The 13,132-nt window shown below is 40.5% G+C and overlaps 1 protein-coding gene across 4 annotated transcripts in view; it reads right to left on the bottom strand.

Moving 5' to 3' along the window:
* LOC124154580 overlaps positions 1–13,132 on the bottom strand; it is a 62,729-nt gene that overhangs the window by 18,829 nt on the left and 30,768 nt on the right. For all 4 annotated transcript variants that reach the window (XM_046528401.1, XM_046528402.1, XM_046528400.1 and 1 more), the window contains exon 12: positions 4,154–4,348. In XM_046528401.1, the coding sequence (XP_046384357.1) occupies positions 4,154–4,348 (195 nt within the window). The remainder of the gene's footprint in view (positions 1–4,153; positions 4,349–13,132) is intronic.

The following is a 13,132-nucleotide window of genomic DNA, read 5'->3' on the forward strand; positions in this document are numbered from 1 at the left end:
CATCATCATCTGGAAAGTCAGATTCTTCACCAAATTCGATTTGGTTGTCCTCCAGACTCAGAATTTTCAACTCGTCAAGACCAGTGAGCCACTTAAAATTGATCCGTTTTAGACCACTGCGCGTTATGTTGAGACTCTCCAGTCCTTTGACATCGCTGAATGCCATGTCATCTAGGTTCCCACGTAAATTCGGATTGTTGTCGATAGCTATGTGCTTCAGCTGCAGCCCTTCGAACGCCTTGGCCGGGATCGCCTCGATGGACGACCCCGTCACTTTGAAGTACTCGATCCCCTGTGGGTAGGTCGCGACGCTCGGCAGGATGGTGAGCCCCCCGCCGCTGCACACCCCCATCTTCGTATTGTTGCAATAGTGGCACTGTGACGGTAGGGGGTCGAAGGAGAGCGGCATGAGGGGTGGTATCCCCTCGTCGCACTCCACGTCGAAGCCCTCGAACGTGGTCAGCCTCCCTTCCTCCGTCACCCATGGCCTTAGGCCGGGCGGAGGTCGGATCCTGGCGGGGCACGGCTGCTCCCCGTCGTCGCTCCCGTCATCGGCCGCTGCGCGCTGGGGCAGCGGCGCGAAGAGCAGGAGCAGCAGCAGGAGGAGCGGAGCGGCAAGGGGGACCGTGGTGGCGGCGACATGCTCCCCGGCTGGGGCTGACGGGCCTCGTGTTGCAGACTGGGTCGCGGCGGCCGAGCGGTGGTGGGGAGGCTCTCGCATTCGGTCCAAGCATCCTTCTCCCGGGAGAAGATGGCGGGCACTGCGCCTAGGGACCCTCGGGTGGTGGGCTGCGCGGTCGCCGCCGTCCTAATCTTATCTCCGCGGGCAGCGCTGATCCATCGATTGGGGAATGGGCTTGACATCTCGAGGAGTTGCGGAACACGAGCCAGATGAAAACAATGCCCGCTGATGCTTTCGCTGTGCTCACGTGATGGCGATATTGCCATTCTCCTTATCTGATCGGGAGGAATCAATTATTTTTAACCCCAAAACCGATATAATAACGGTGGATAGCGAAAAATGCACGCTGGGTAGTCGTGGTGTGATCTTGCAAATGAACTTATCACCATCTCATGTTGAGACCAAAACTCGGATGGAGGCCCCAAAATGTGTCTGCCCGGCCATGGTTTATTTTGATTTATCCGATATTTTTCGAAATTCAAACGCTCAAATAATCAATTATTATTGTTTGGCGGTTTTCGTTATTGGTGGGTCTTGATTGCTGGTATATGATGAAAGGAGCTTAGAAATTAGCTCGCTTACTTCCGTTCTCGCTGAAGTCTTTGTCCTTTCCCCAAGCAGCACGCGTCACGTAATTTGGAGAGATCTTGAACGTAAGGATACTGTCACGTAGCCATTGGGGGTGAGGGGGTTATAGGCGACTTCAGCCCCCCATCCCCCGAACTTTTTTTCCTTGCGGCGACTGCCCGCGGTAACTCCGCGCAGGAGACGTCTAGCTCAAGGGCACATATCCTCAGGCCTAGAACCTTGTTTGAGGCACAGTACAGCATTGAACGCTGAATACAGCTTTGTTTGATTTTGAAGGGACAAGTTTTTTTTGAAGGGATCTCAATACAAGGGTTTTAATCAATCTAAAAATGCACAAAGATTTTTTTCAAAATCGGATTGTATTTAGAATGGCGCGGGAGCCCAACAATGTCAAAATTTTCAAAAAGTCAGACAGGTTTCGGGATCAAATTCCAATGGAGACCAATTCATATAAAAGTCTGCGATTTCAGCGGTAAAATTAGATGAGTTCATCTCACAAACGAAATTTATAGCTTATTTAATGAATTCAATGTATTTAGGTACTATGCCTGCCACTTGACAGCAAATAACTATTATAGGCAACCCGCATACCACTCAAACTCTTCCCAGAGCAATTTCTGGCAACGTGCCTCGACTGGGAACGTGGGACAGCAGTTTTTAAGGTACAATATGTTGTTCTGCTCGAATGACGTGAGTGGGCTCAGAAACATCGAGAATTTTTGCAGTGCAATGGGAAAGATTGAAAATGTTTATGCCGTGCTTACAGTGCCCACGATGTTTTTTTCACCGATATTGAAAACCTTTTTTCTTTCACCATTTGTATGAATCATATTTATAGACTGCTAGAGGAATTCATCGAAATATAGTGTGAACCAGTTGCTTGCAAAACTATACAGGAATTTGAAATTCATATTTCATCTTCAATTCGTTGCATGAGAGAGCCGTACTTTAAATCGTCATGTATCGGAATCCTAGGTGATTCTGCAGAGATCACTCATTTAACTTACAATTTGAATTATAAATTTAAGATTCCAGTAACTTAAACATCTATAAAGATGCTATTCCTTAAAACCTTACCAGTGGCGTAGCCGGGGGGTCCGAACCCCCTCTAAATATAAAATCGCAATTATTTTCCTTCATAAAAGAAAACAAAATATTGAAAAACCATGAATTTACAAAATATTTCTTCAACAAATAATTTTTTTTCGATTATGAAAAGTGTTAAAATTAGTTTAAAACCCATTACTTAGTACCCTGTTTTTTAAAAATTTCTCCCCCTGGTTTTGGATCCCCCCCGCTCCCCGAAATGACATTCCTGACTACGCCACTGCACCTTGCCCAACAAATATGAATTTACGCTTGTTTTGATTTGTGAGCCTAAAACTCACCCATTGTCATGTGATTATAACAATATCCAGATACTTTCCTTGGTAACCTGGGTTTTAAGTTTTTGTACCAAAAATTCGCTCTGCTAAGATTTTTAATGGCAGTTTAGTAAGTCTTCATCAATGTTTGTATCCGGAACCTCCCCGACGCGACGGTAGTATAACCCCATACCCAAAAAGGCTTCATATTCCCTCGGAAGCACTAGAGTGATTTAAATTACTGGAAAATTCCGTTGAAAAGCATTCGAAAAGTATAATTGTGGTTGAAATTACGCATACCTACTTATCGTAAACAAATACACTCACTTTCTTAAGAAAAGAATTTCTATATAAAAAAAGAATTTTAAATATGAACTTTTCATTAAACAGAATTATCAGGAAATATTTACGAGGCATTAAATTTATTCGCTAAATACCATTAAAAATTGTTGCACTGCTGCGTATTGGCTATCACATTCACAGCCGGGACAAGCCAATATTTATATAGTTCCATGCAGAAACGGCTGTGTCAATATTCGGAACACCTGTCCGCAAAGTCCGTGTCCGCAAATATAAATAGTGCGTAATTTCGCCAGGGATTTTTATGGCTAACCTTTTTTTTTATACCATAATCGAGCGTTTATTTTGCTCAACGGTTAATACAGTTCTCGGTGCCATTTGACAGGCACGTACCCAGATAGCACAGAATCCTCCGTATCTAATTCGTATGCAGATACTATCCATTGACTACCGCTTCGTCGCTTTTCGTCAATGGATACTATCTGCATACGAATTAAATACGGAGGATTCTGTGCCATCTGGGTAGTCAGTGAGGGGGGAGCTTCTAGGGTTTCAGCCGTCTCCCACTCCAAAAGTTTTTTACTTGGTGCGACTACCCGCGAGGACAACTATCACCTGGCATTCCATTTTGCGATAGGATTTTATTTCAAAGTGTCAGTTAATTACGATGAATTTACCTTTCAGCATTATGCAAACGAAATATATAGCTAACTTAAGGAAATATATCTAGTTTTCCGATGCATGTGAACTGATAACAAAACATTGGTACAGGCAACACGCACACCTCCCAAGCAATACCCCCGTCCCCGGAGTAAATTTCAGTCCACGGCCCGGTCGCTACTTTTATAATTAATTAATTACGCAAGGATATCGTATTTTTAACCAAAGTGACTGCCTCAAAGAGGCTTTAGACAATAAAAATCGCTTCATCCTGGATATCTAATCCGAATGTGATTTTTTAGTTTGGATTCCTGACGCACCCCTGAGCTGAGGTTAGAGAACCTTTCTTTTCTTCTGGTGAGGGCTGTCGTTCGGTTAGCAACGCCTGCTTGGTGGCTTAATACGGAGTTGGACCGAATAACCTCGGGGGATTATGTTTTTTAAAAATAACAGAAATGAGCCGAGAGTTCCACTGATCAATCGTCGTCGTAATCTCAGAGATAGCGCTTGAGTTTTGGGTGACAACTTCAATTGTTTCACAATTAGAAGCGATACTCACTCTCTGTCAGCGTTATCGTGCTGTCGTACATTTGATATGGCTGCGGGGGATGCATCAGGAGGTCGAGGTGCGTGACACCGCCAAGGATGGCGAAACGTCGCAGGTTCAGCTCGCCTTGCTTCAGGTCGACCACCGCCATTTTCTCTCTCAGCTCTCTCACGTACTCTTTCTCCTTCTCCTTCTCCCGCTCCACGGCTGCTCACCAAAACAAAACACACGAAAATGTTAGGCGTGCATTAGATCAGTGGCGGATGAAGGGGAGGGGAATTATTGACAGCCGCACTCCCCGTAATTCCCTGAAAAAATTGAAGAGATGCCAACCAGTGGCGGATACAGAAAAAAAGGGGGGCGCAAAAGATATCTCGAGATACCATGACTTTTATCGTAATGAAAAAAATAATCAAGTCACATGCAAAGTTAAAGAAAGTCTTATATAAACTTATGATAAACATAAACTAGACAATGCCATCTTAGGATAAAAAAAAGTGGATCTGCAATGTTCGGTAATGCGGGCGGCCCTGCAAGGGAGGTGCCCTCCGCGCGCCCCATATGCATAGGCGGATGTAGGAGGGGGGGGGCACATGCCCACACCCGATGGTTAAAATGGACAAATGTTTTTATACTGATATTATTACGTTCGTATTGTTTTGTGTATTACGGAGCCCCAATTATTAAATTTCATATTAATAACTTTCATGTTAAAACAAAGAGAATACTTCGTACAGAAATTGTCTTTAATCTCAAGGATGAGAAGATTGATAGCCTGTCAGACCCTTGTGCCTCCTCCTAGAAAAAAAGTCCTGGATCCGCCCCTGCCCATATGTATCCACTGATGCTAAACCCTGAATCACTCGATCATTTTTCCGTCCCTTCCGGGAGTTATTTCCAATGATGGAGGAGAAATGACTGTTTCAAGCAATCATTTTCCGCGATGGCTCCAGGGATGGCAATCCCATCTCTTTTTCCATCACTCCGCACGTCCCCTTTTCCGTTGCTGAAACCATCGCTGGTACCTTCCTTCAGCCAATCAGAACGCACGGCTGCTAACGGCGATTGTAACGCTACGCATGGCTTTAAATTTAATGACAGTTGTTAATACGGAAAGTGATGGAATAAGCGATGGAAAAAGGGACGGTGGGATCGACAGTGTGATTAAGAAAATGATGGGCCGAGCGATCATTCTTTTGGTCCCTGAAAAACTAAACTACCACTGAAACTACCATTCCAATGAAATTTTCTATTTCACGAGCTCAACAAGCGATATTAAAAAAACAGTTGTTGAATACCTAAAAGCCACGTGCCTACCCACATTAGACCTCAGACGCATTATTGCTGATTGTCATAGGTATTGCATGCTCACTAGGCACCGTAGAAAGTAATAAGCCTCTCCCTCCAAAAATCGACCTTAATCAGTTTCTGTATATAAAGTTGACTGAAGTATTTGTTGAAGAAGATGAGACTAGTTCAAACCACAAAGCTTATCGCGAAAAAGGCATTAGGCGAAGGGGTTTTCTTCGCTCTGAAATAGTTTATGTCAGAAAATCTGGAATTGTTTTAGACAGGTATAGGTTTAGGAACGTAGATTGATTAATAAAATTCGAAGATTCTATTCCACAAAAGTCGTTTCTCTACAATTGGTATAGATCAGAAGCGGATGCAGAAAAAACTCAATGGGGAGGGGGGGGGAGGGGCGAAGGATATCTTGAGCTGCCTTTATACTTATATTGTAAAAAAAAATAATCAAGCCACGTTGCGATGATGAAGAAAGTTTTATTGAAACTCATTACACATGTATATAAGACAATATCTTGCGATATAAAAAAGTTGCAATTGTGGTTCTACAACGTTCGGCAATGGGGGCGGCCCCGACAGTGGCGGATACAGATGGGGGGCGCAGGGGGCGCGCGCCCCCCCCTTGCGGGTCCGCCTGTATTGCCGAACATTGCAATAACTTTTTTATATCAAGATGGCATTGTCTTTTACATGTTTATAATCACTTTAAATAAAATTTTCATATACTTTGCCTGTGACTTGATCATATTTTATTACGATAAAAGTAAAGACAACTCAAGATATGTTGCGCCCCCCCCTTGAGTTTTTTCTGTATCCGCCACTGGCCCCGCAAGGGGGGGACGCGCCCCCATCTGTATCCGTCACTGGTATAGATTGTATAGCGTATAGGAATATTTATACCCTCCTCAATAAACTGCAACCCATTTAAGCAGCGTGCGCAGGAGCGTAGATGTCCTCTCCCTCCTCATTGAAAAAAAATATCATTTTTTTCAAAACTTCGATTCAAACATACACTTACTAAGGGAATTTCAAAGCACAGAATGACTTTAAGCGTCATTTTTAAGAGTATTTACTGTATTTATCGAAATTCCCGGTCCTACGTTTTACATGGGAGGTATCCCACACCCCCCCCTTTCAGACACTCGTTTGCAGACGACTATGCATTAAAATGTAATGTTATTTTCTTCTCCGTATTGCGCATTATATCTTTGTTGTGAATAGAATAAGAAAACTGCAAAAAGCATCCAATCTGTTTTCTGCAATCTTTAACCAAATCTATCATAATCTTTCGCAAAATAAGATAACGTTTTTTGTGCCGTTTTCTTCCAAAATATTGAGAAAGCTTTCGATGAGCACGAACTTGTGACTTAAAAACTAGCCAGCGGATGTTGTTATTCGTGGACTTTACTTTCCAAATAAAAGCCGCTAGAATAAAAAAATCTATATTTAAAAATACTCACAAAACTTTTGTTAAGTATTTTCCTCTGAATGAATGAACTAATGATCGCTCTAAATATTTGTATTGATTACGATTTAATAGTGATGATAGATTGAAACAAACCAATTGATTACAACGATTACTCTGTCTTTTATAACGTTGTGGGATAAATCTTCCAGGGACAGAAAATGCTGGCCATTTGACGGATGCTTATTTTTTCCTTCATCTGGGAGGCATTTCTATAGAAAGTCAGGGAAGTGAAATCTATCTTTTGTATGATTAATCTCAAAATTATCTCGGAAAAACTCTTTTCCTCCATAAATGACGCCAGACAGATCAATCGGTAAAATTTGACGTTAGCGAAGTTGTTTATTATGTCCTTAACAAATATTTTTATCAGGGGGGCAATTCTTTCAATGAAGATGGCAGCTCTATGAGTTAGGAGTAAAATGCGCCCACGTTTTTCTTAATCGGTATAATCTACTCATATTGTAGTATTGTCTTCTCAGCTGCGAGCTGCTGTATGTCTGATTCAATTGCATATTGCCCTTACTTAGGGGCGGCATTCGGGTTATTGTGACGAAGGACAACGCGCCATTCTAAATTTATTATGGAATATCATTTACTTAAACTCTCACAGTCTCCAATGTGGGAAACGTGGTAGCCTTGTGAGCAGAGGGCTTGGCTACATATCGAGTGGTTCAGGGTTCAAGTCCCGGGTGAGGCCTTAGGGCACCCGATCAAAATTCCCGAAATGCGAAGGTGGCCCAGGGAAAGGAATTTCCCCCTCTACCTTGATCATGTGAAATTCACTCGTATGTGGGTTAGTTCGGGGAGTGCTCTATCCCGACCTATCCAAACCAACATTCAGATTGAACCGCTGAGAGAGTGATTGAATCTGTAACTGTCTAACTGCAGTGAAAATGAGTGACCTGAGATCTTATTAGAAATACTGAGGTGGGCGATTGAGAACAAATTCAGTAGGTAATAGTTTTCGAATGGAACACTGTTTGCTGCCGGGCGTGGATTCAATACGTGAAGCTCGAAGATCGCTGCAATTCTGCAAAATCTTGGCTTAGTGGCAAAACAAAGCATTGAAAATAATACGCGTTGTGTGGAATTAAAATTCGAAAATTAACTGTACTAGTCTTTTATTAATTACAACTGGAACTTTAAAATGTTACAATAAAAAAAGAAATTGTAACAATTAGCCCAGCTACATTTTCTCGAACTTACTTTCAGCATCTTTGAAGACTGGTTTCACGATGTTTGGCCACCACCAGAGTACATTTCTTCAGTTGCTCTTTAATACATTTACATATCAGCGGAAAATTCTACGGCCAATACGGTCTCAATGATGACCCTGAAATATTCAGGCTGATCTCGTAGGTTTAAAACGAGCGACACATAAGGGAATCGAGAAAAAACAGCGATGGCCGAACAAAGTTCTATATTTATGCACAAAGTAATTGAAAAATTCCTTCATTACAGCAAGTCTATCCGTTCTCCTCCTTTCTACAAAATTAGCCTGGCAGTAAGACGAAACTCATCCCATTGTAGTGCACAAGCTTTGTGCGGCATTTGAAAAAAAAACATCCGAAAAGTAACAGCAACTGTACTTGCAAATGAGACCACCACTTTTTTTTTAGAATTGTAACTGTTTCTTGTAACTTATTATACATTTTTATAAGTAACTGCAACTGAGCCAGGTATATTTTTGTAATTATAGCAGTCTGCTGCGGAGAGGATGAAACCGAATGAAATGAAAGAAATTTAGCAGAAAGATTTTGTAGAGACAAAAAGGTTTAGTAGAGGATAGACCGAATAAAAAGAATGACTGCGGAAGGGATTAAAATGAAAGCATTCAGAGAAATTTCCTCGCGCCCAGGCACAAGTTTAGCTGCCAGGCACATTGTTTACCCCCTGAAGACTTCAGATAAAGACTCATCAGACAAATCATTGGCTTATTCTAATGAACTATTGCATCAGATTCAAAAGATATTGAACGGTGAGAGCAAACATATAGTAACAAGAATTAAAAAAGGAATATGACGTCAATGACAAAAATGTTTTGGATATTATCAAACCTCGGAATAAGTCATGAGTGGATGAACACTAGATAAGTCTCTTTAGAAATTGCAAAGGCATACAAAGTATATTTTCTACTGAAATGAATATGAAAAGATCCAAAAACTTTTTTCCTAGAAGATTTGCATTTTCACGAAAAATTGGCCATCAGGCGACGCGAATGTATAACAAAAATGAAAATATTTAGAATGAATTCCATAATTTGGAATAAGCAACATATTCTTCTCTAAGTTCGTCATATGACGAACTTAGAGAAAGAATTTGACTGTTTAGTTCACTTTGAATTTAGTAAAGAAACAATACAAGTAATTAAAGAGTTGTATCCTTTGACGAATTTAAATATTGCGATGAAGTCAAATGATTCCAAATATTGACGTGACAGTATACCAGGAAACCAATGGTAAGATATTCAAGAATGAAAACGGTGGGCTAATCTTTTCGCGTGATGCTTATCAATTAAAATTTCAGTGTGATGGGTCATCGCTGGGAGTATTTTTTTCACGTTTCTGAACCGTTCATTTGAACAATGCTTACTAGACACAGTAATCAACGTTGGTGGTCAAAATTTCTTATTGATAAGGTACTAAATTACTAAGGGGATGGCATTCCGCTAAAATATATCGATTTAAGGAAGATATCCATGTTCAAACAGTAAGTGCGATCGAGATATTTTTATCAATAAATTAAAGTAACTGCCACCTCAAGTGACAATAAAATTCATAAAATATATGTCTTCTTATTATTTTTTACAACAATTACACAGGTCGACTGTTCGATCCAACCATAAAATATTGGCACTGACTCGATATCTGTAAAACATTGACCCGATGTTTTTAGTCTTTCGTCGGTGAATTCAAACAATTGAGCTATGAAAAAATATTTAAATAAAATTTTAAAACAAACTTATTCGTAAAATTCATGTGGAAACAATTTTTTTTCGAAGATACGAAACTTTGGTTCAATATATAGAAGATAAAATTCTTCATCTCAGCTTGAATCGTTGAAACTTCCGCTCAAAATCCCATCCCGGATCGATTCTTTCCCTTGTCATGAAGTCGCATACACGAATACCTCTCCAGCAGGTGACTTCCGCTCAGTACGTTATCACGGCTAGTTTCGAAGGCATCATAAAATTTCGCCTAAGAATCGGTCTAGAAGGAATCGAATGAGAGATAAAGATCTCTTGTGTATAAACTCAGGCTGTGAGTAGGCAGGCGAGCATGCTGAATACGTAGAATCCCGGCGACGAAGGAATCAATCATTTTATCTAATCTATCAGGAAAATAAACCAGGGTTGCCCAACTGTGATTCTCTCGCGGGCAAAAATCGTTGATGACGTTGATAATCAGGATGTCTGTAAATCTGTCTGCTTTTCGCATTTATAAAATTTAAGAAAAACTAGAACATATGAAAGTTTTCAACTCACCTTAATGCATTTACAAGAACCTCGCCAATGTAACCTATTCAATGTTAAACTTCGAGTCTAATTGCTTCACTCGCTGAGAAATACCTCGAGATGTATGGAGAAATACCTAAATTAATAAAATTAACTCGGAATTTTTATACATTTTCTCTCATTTAAAAGGATGAGTCAAATAATCAGTCATCATAACGCAACTACCAACTGCTTACCTCTATTACCGGCTCCTTTCCCCAATCAAAATTCTCCATTACGTGCGTGGGGGAAACGGGAAGAACTATCAATACAAGGATAAAAGAACATAAGAGACACCTTAGGCTCTGCCAACTGGAAAAATCCGCGGTTGTAGAACACGCCATTGAATCCGATCATAGGGTGAAGTGGGATCACGTGAAAATTCTATGCCGCGAGACTGATTTCTGGAAAAGACTAGTAAAGGAATCCATCAAGATCCGGCTGGCAACTAACACCCTCAACCGTGACACAGGGTATTCACTGAGTAATGCATGGAAACCGGCACTTAAGAAAACAAGATTGGCTGCCTCACAGCCAATCACGTTAGACCTCACAACCAACTGAAAAGTAAACAAGCTGGCAAACTTCATCCACTCACCATTAGCCCTGAGGATGGAACCCGACTCGTGTTCCGAAACGTCGGCAGAATGGAGGGAGACCACCCGGCTGGAAGCCCGAATAGCCTTTTTTGAACATATTCGCCGGGAAAGCATCAGATTTTACTTCAAAATTCTCCATGTTTACCAATTAAACTAGGTTTACCGCAGTTAACACCCTATTAGATTGTAGGCACATTTTTCTACAGTAAAATCGTCATTTATGGAAGGATTTTATTTCAAGGGGCAACTAGTACTTCAAAATCAAAGAAGCATTGTCCTTTTCCTACTGACAGTTACTGGCAAAAATTAAACTAAAAATAACGATTACTGCAACAAAGCAATGAGTAGATTGCAAGTTATACTCTCCTACTTTAAATGTCACATTTAAAAGTAAATGAAATTTAATCGTTTCCGGCAACTCACTCACTCTTAATCAGTTACTGAGTTTGTAGTTAACAGTTAGCTAAGCTTATACAGCTTGAGCAATTGATAACAGATATCTGTCCAAGCGACACGGAGAGCATATTAGAACGCTACAATATTTTCAGGTCCGACAGAAACGATAAGTTACGAGTAAGAGAGATATTTTTCCGAACGAGTAGATGTGGGGATTCATTTTCCCCCGAACAATAAAGGACTTAAAGAAATTCTAGGTGAAATTTCGTTAGAGCATTTCTTTTTTATTTGTAAACGATAGGTATTTTAAACCCCCCGCCACACGCCTATTGAGGCGGCTTGTAGGGTAGTATTTAGATATAGATGTTTTCCCTGGCTCAGATTATTGATCTAGTTTTTTCACGCAGTATTTATTTAAATCGTTTCCACCATTTGTTCGTTACAGCCTCAAAAGTAAGGGTATACAATATTAACATGCAGCATGAACGACGAATTCATTAAGGTTTCTTGTATTCGAGTCAGTTGCCACCTATCGCATATCTACAATCAATAGTTTCAGGAGTTCAGCATAGCATTCCTGATTGTTGAATAGTTGTTTTAACCTCTCTCCCAACGGTCAATGCCAAGAACACAGCCCGTCAGATTGCAATGATATTTCGACGAATCTCGAGGTTATTATGAGGGCTGCTTGTTCCCTGATGCCTTTCGATGATTAAGGCACTGTTATCGGTGCAAGCTGTTTGCAACAACAGCTGGCCGAAATATTTTTCATGCTTGGTTTATTAATTTATTTCGCAAAGCTTATCAATTATAATTCGCTTGAAGGATTTTGTTACCATTGGTTGGTTGAAAAAAGAAGGAGAACAATTTGTTGTAAAAAATTAATAAAACTTAACTGCTTATGAATTTACGAATATTATTGGAAGACGATAAATTTTTAGCAGTTTATACTATCAACTACTTTTTCGTACAATATATCACTGTCTATTTAATTCCGGAAGAAACTAGAGACAGAAAAAAACATTCCCTCATTACGTTTTTTGCAGAGGCACGGTCAGAATATGCACTACCTACTTGAAGGTCATTTTCTCGCCACGTGTGATAATCATTCTGCAGTTTTTTTAAGCGGCGTATCACGTAGAGATCTAGTTCTAGCTTGGCGGCTCTAAGCTAGCACTTAAATAATGACTGTCTGAGAATGGAAATTAATCCTAACCGATGAGTTTTGCCTGCAAGCCGTTTTAAAAATTGACATTTTCCTCCATCTCTGTTGATCGATAAGATAAATCGTTTTATCTGGTCACGAATAAGAAGTAAGTACACACGCGCAATCGTCATTCATTATCCTCTTCAAGTGTTTCGATAGCTATCTTGGCTTTGTTTTTGCATTTTATTTGTCGGATCTCGTCGCATATTGCTTAAAATCATTTTTTTATTATGTAAGATCTGTCCCTCCACCGACGAATTTTGAGAGTCTAAAGAAATTTTTTTAAAGTTGAAAAAATATCGGCCCACTGAGGAAGGTTCATCATCTCCATCTGCGTTTTCATAAAAGGTTCGTTATGCCTCTTCAGATATTCTATGCCAATTAGATAAATAATTCGATAAAAGCCCCGTTGAAAATTTTAAGTGACTCAGAAATCGATTTGTCGGCGGGGTTAGGGGAACATTTGACTGAGCTCGAGGCGAATACCCTTCCATGACAAGAGGGAAGGGTGGGGTCGAAGGAA

The sequence above is a fragment of the Ischnura elegans genome, chromosome 2 (genome assembly GCF_921293095.1).
Source record: "Ischnura elegans chromosome 2, ioIscEleg1.1, whole genome shotgun sequence".
Taxonomy (NCBI): domain Eukaryota; kingdom Metazoa; phylum Arthropoda; class Insecta; order Odonata; family Coenagrionidae; genus Ischnura; species Ischnura elegans.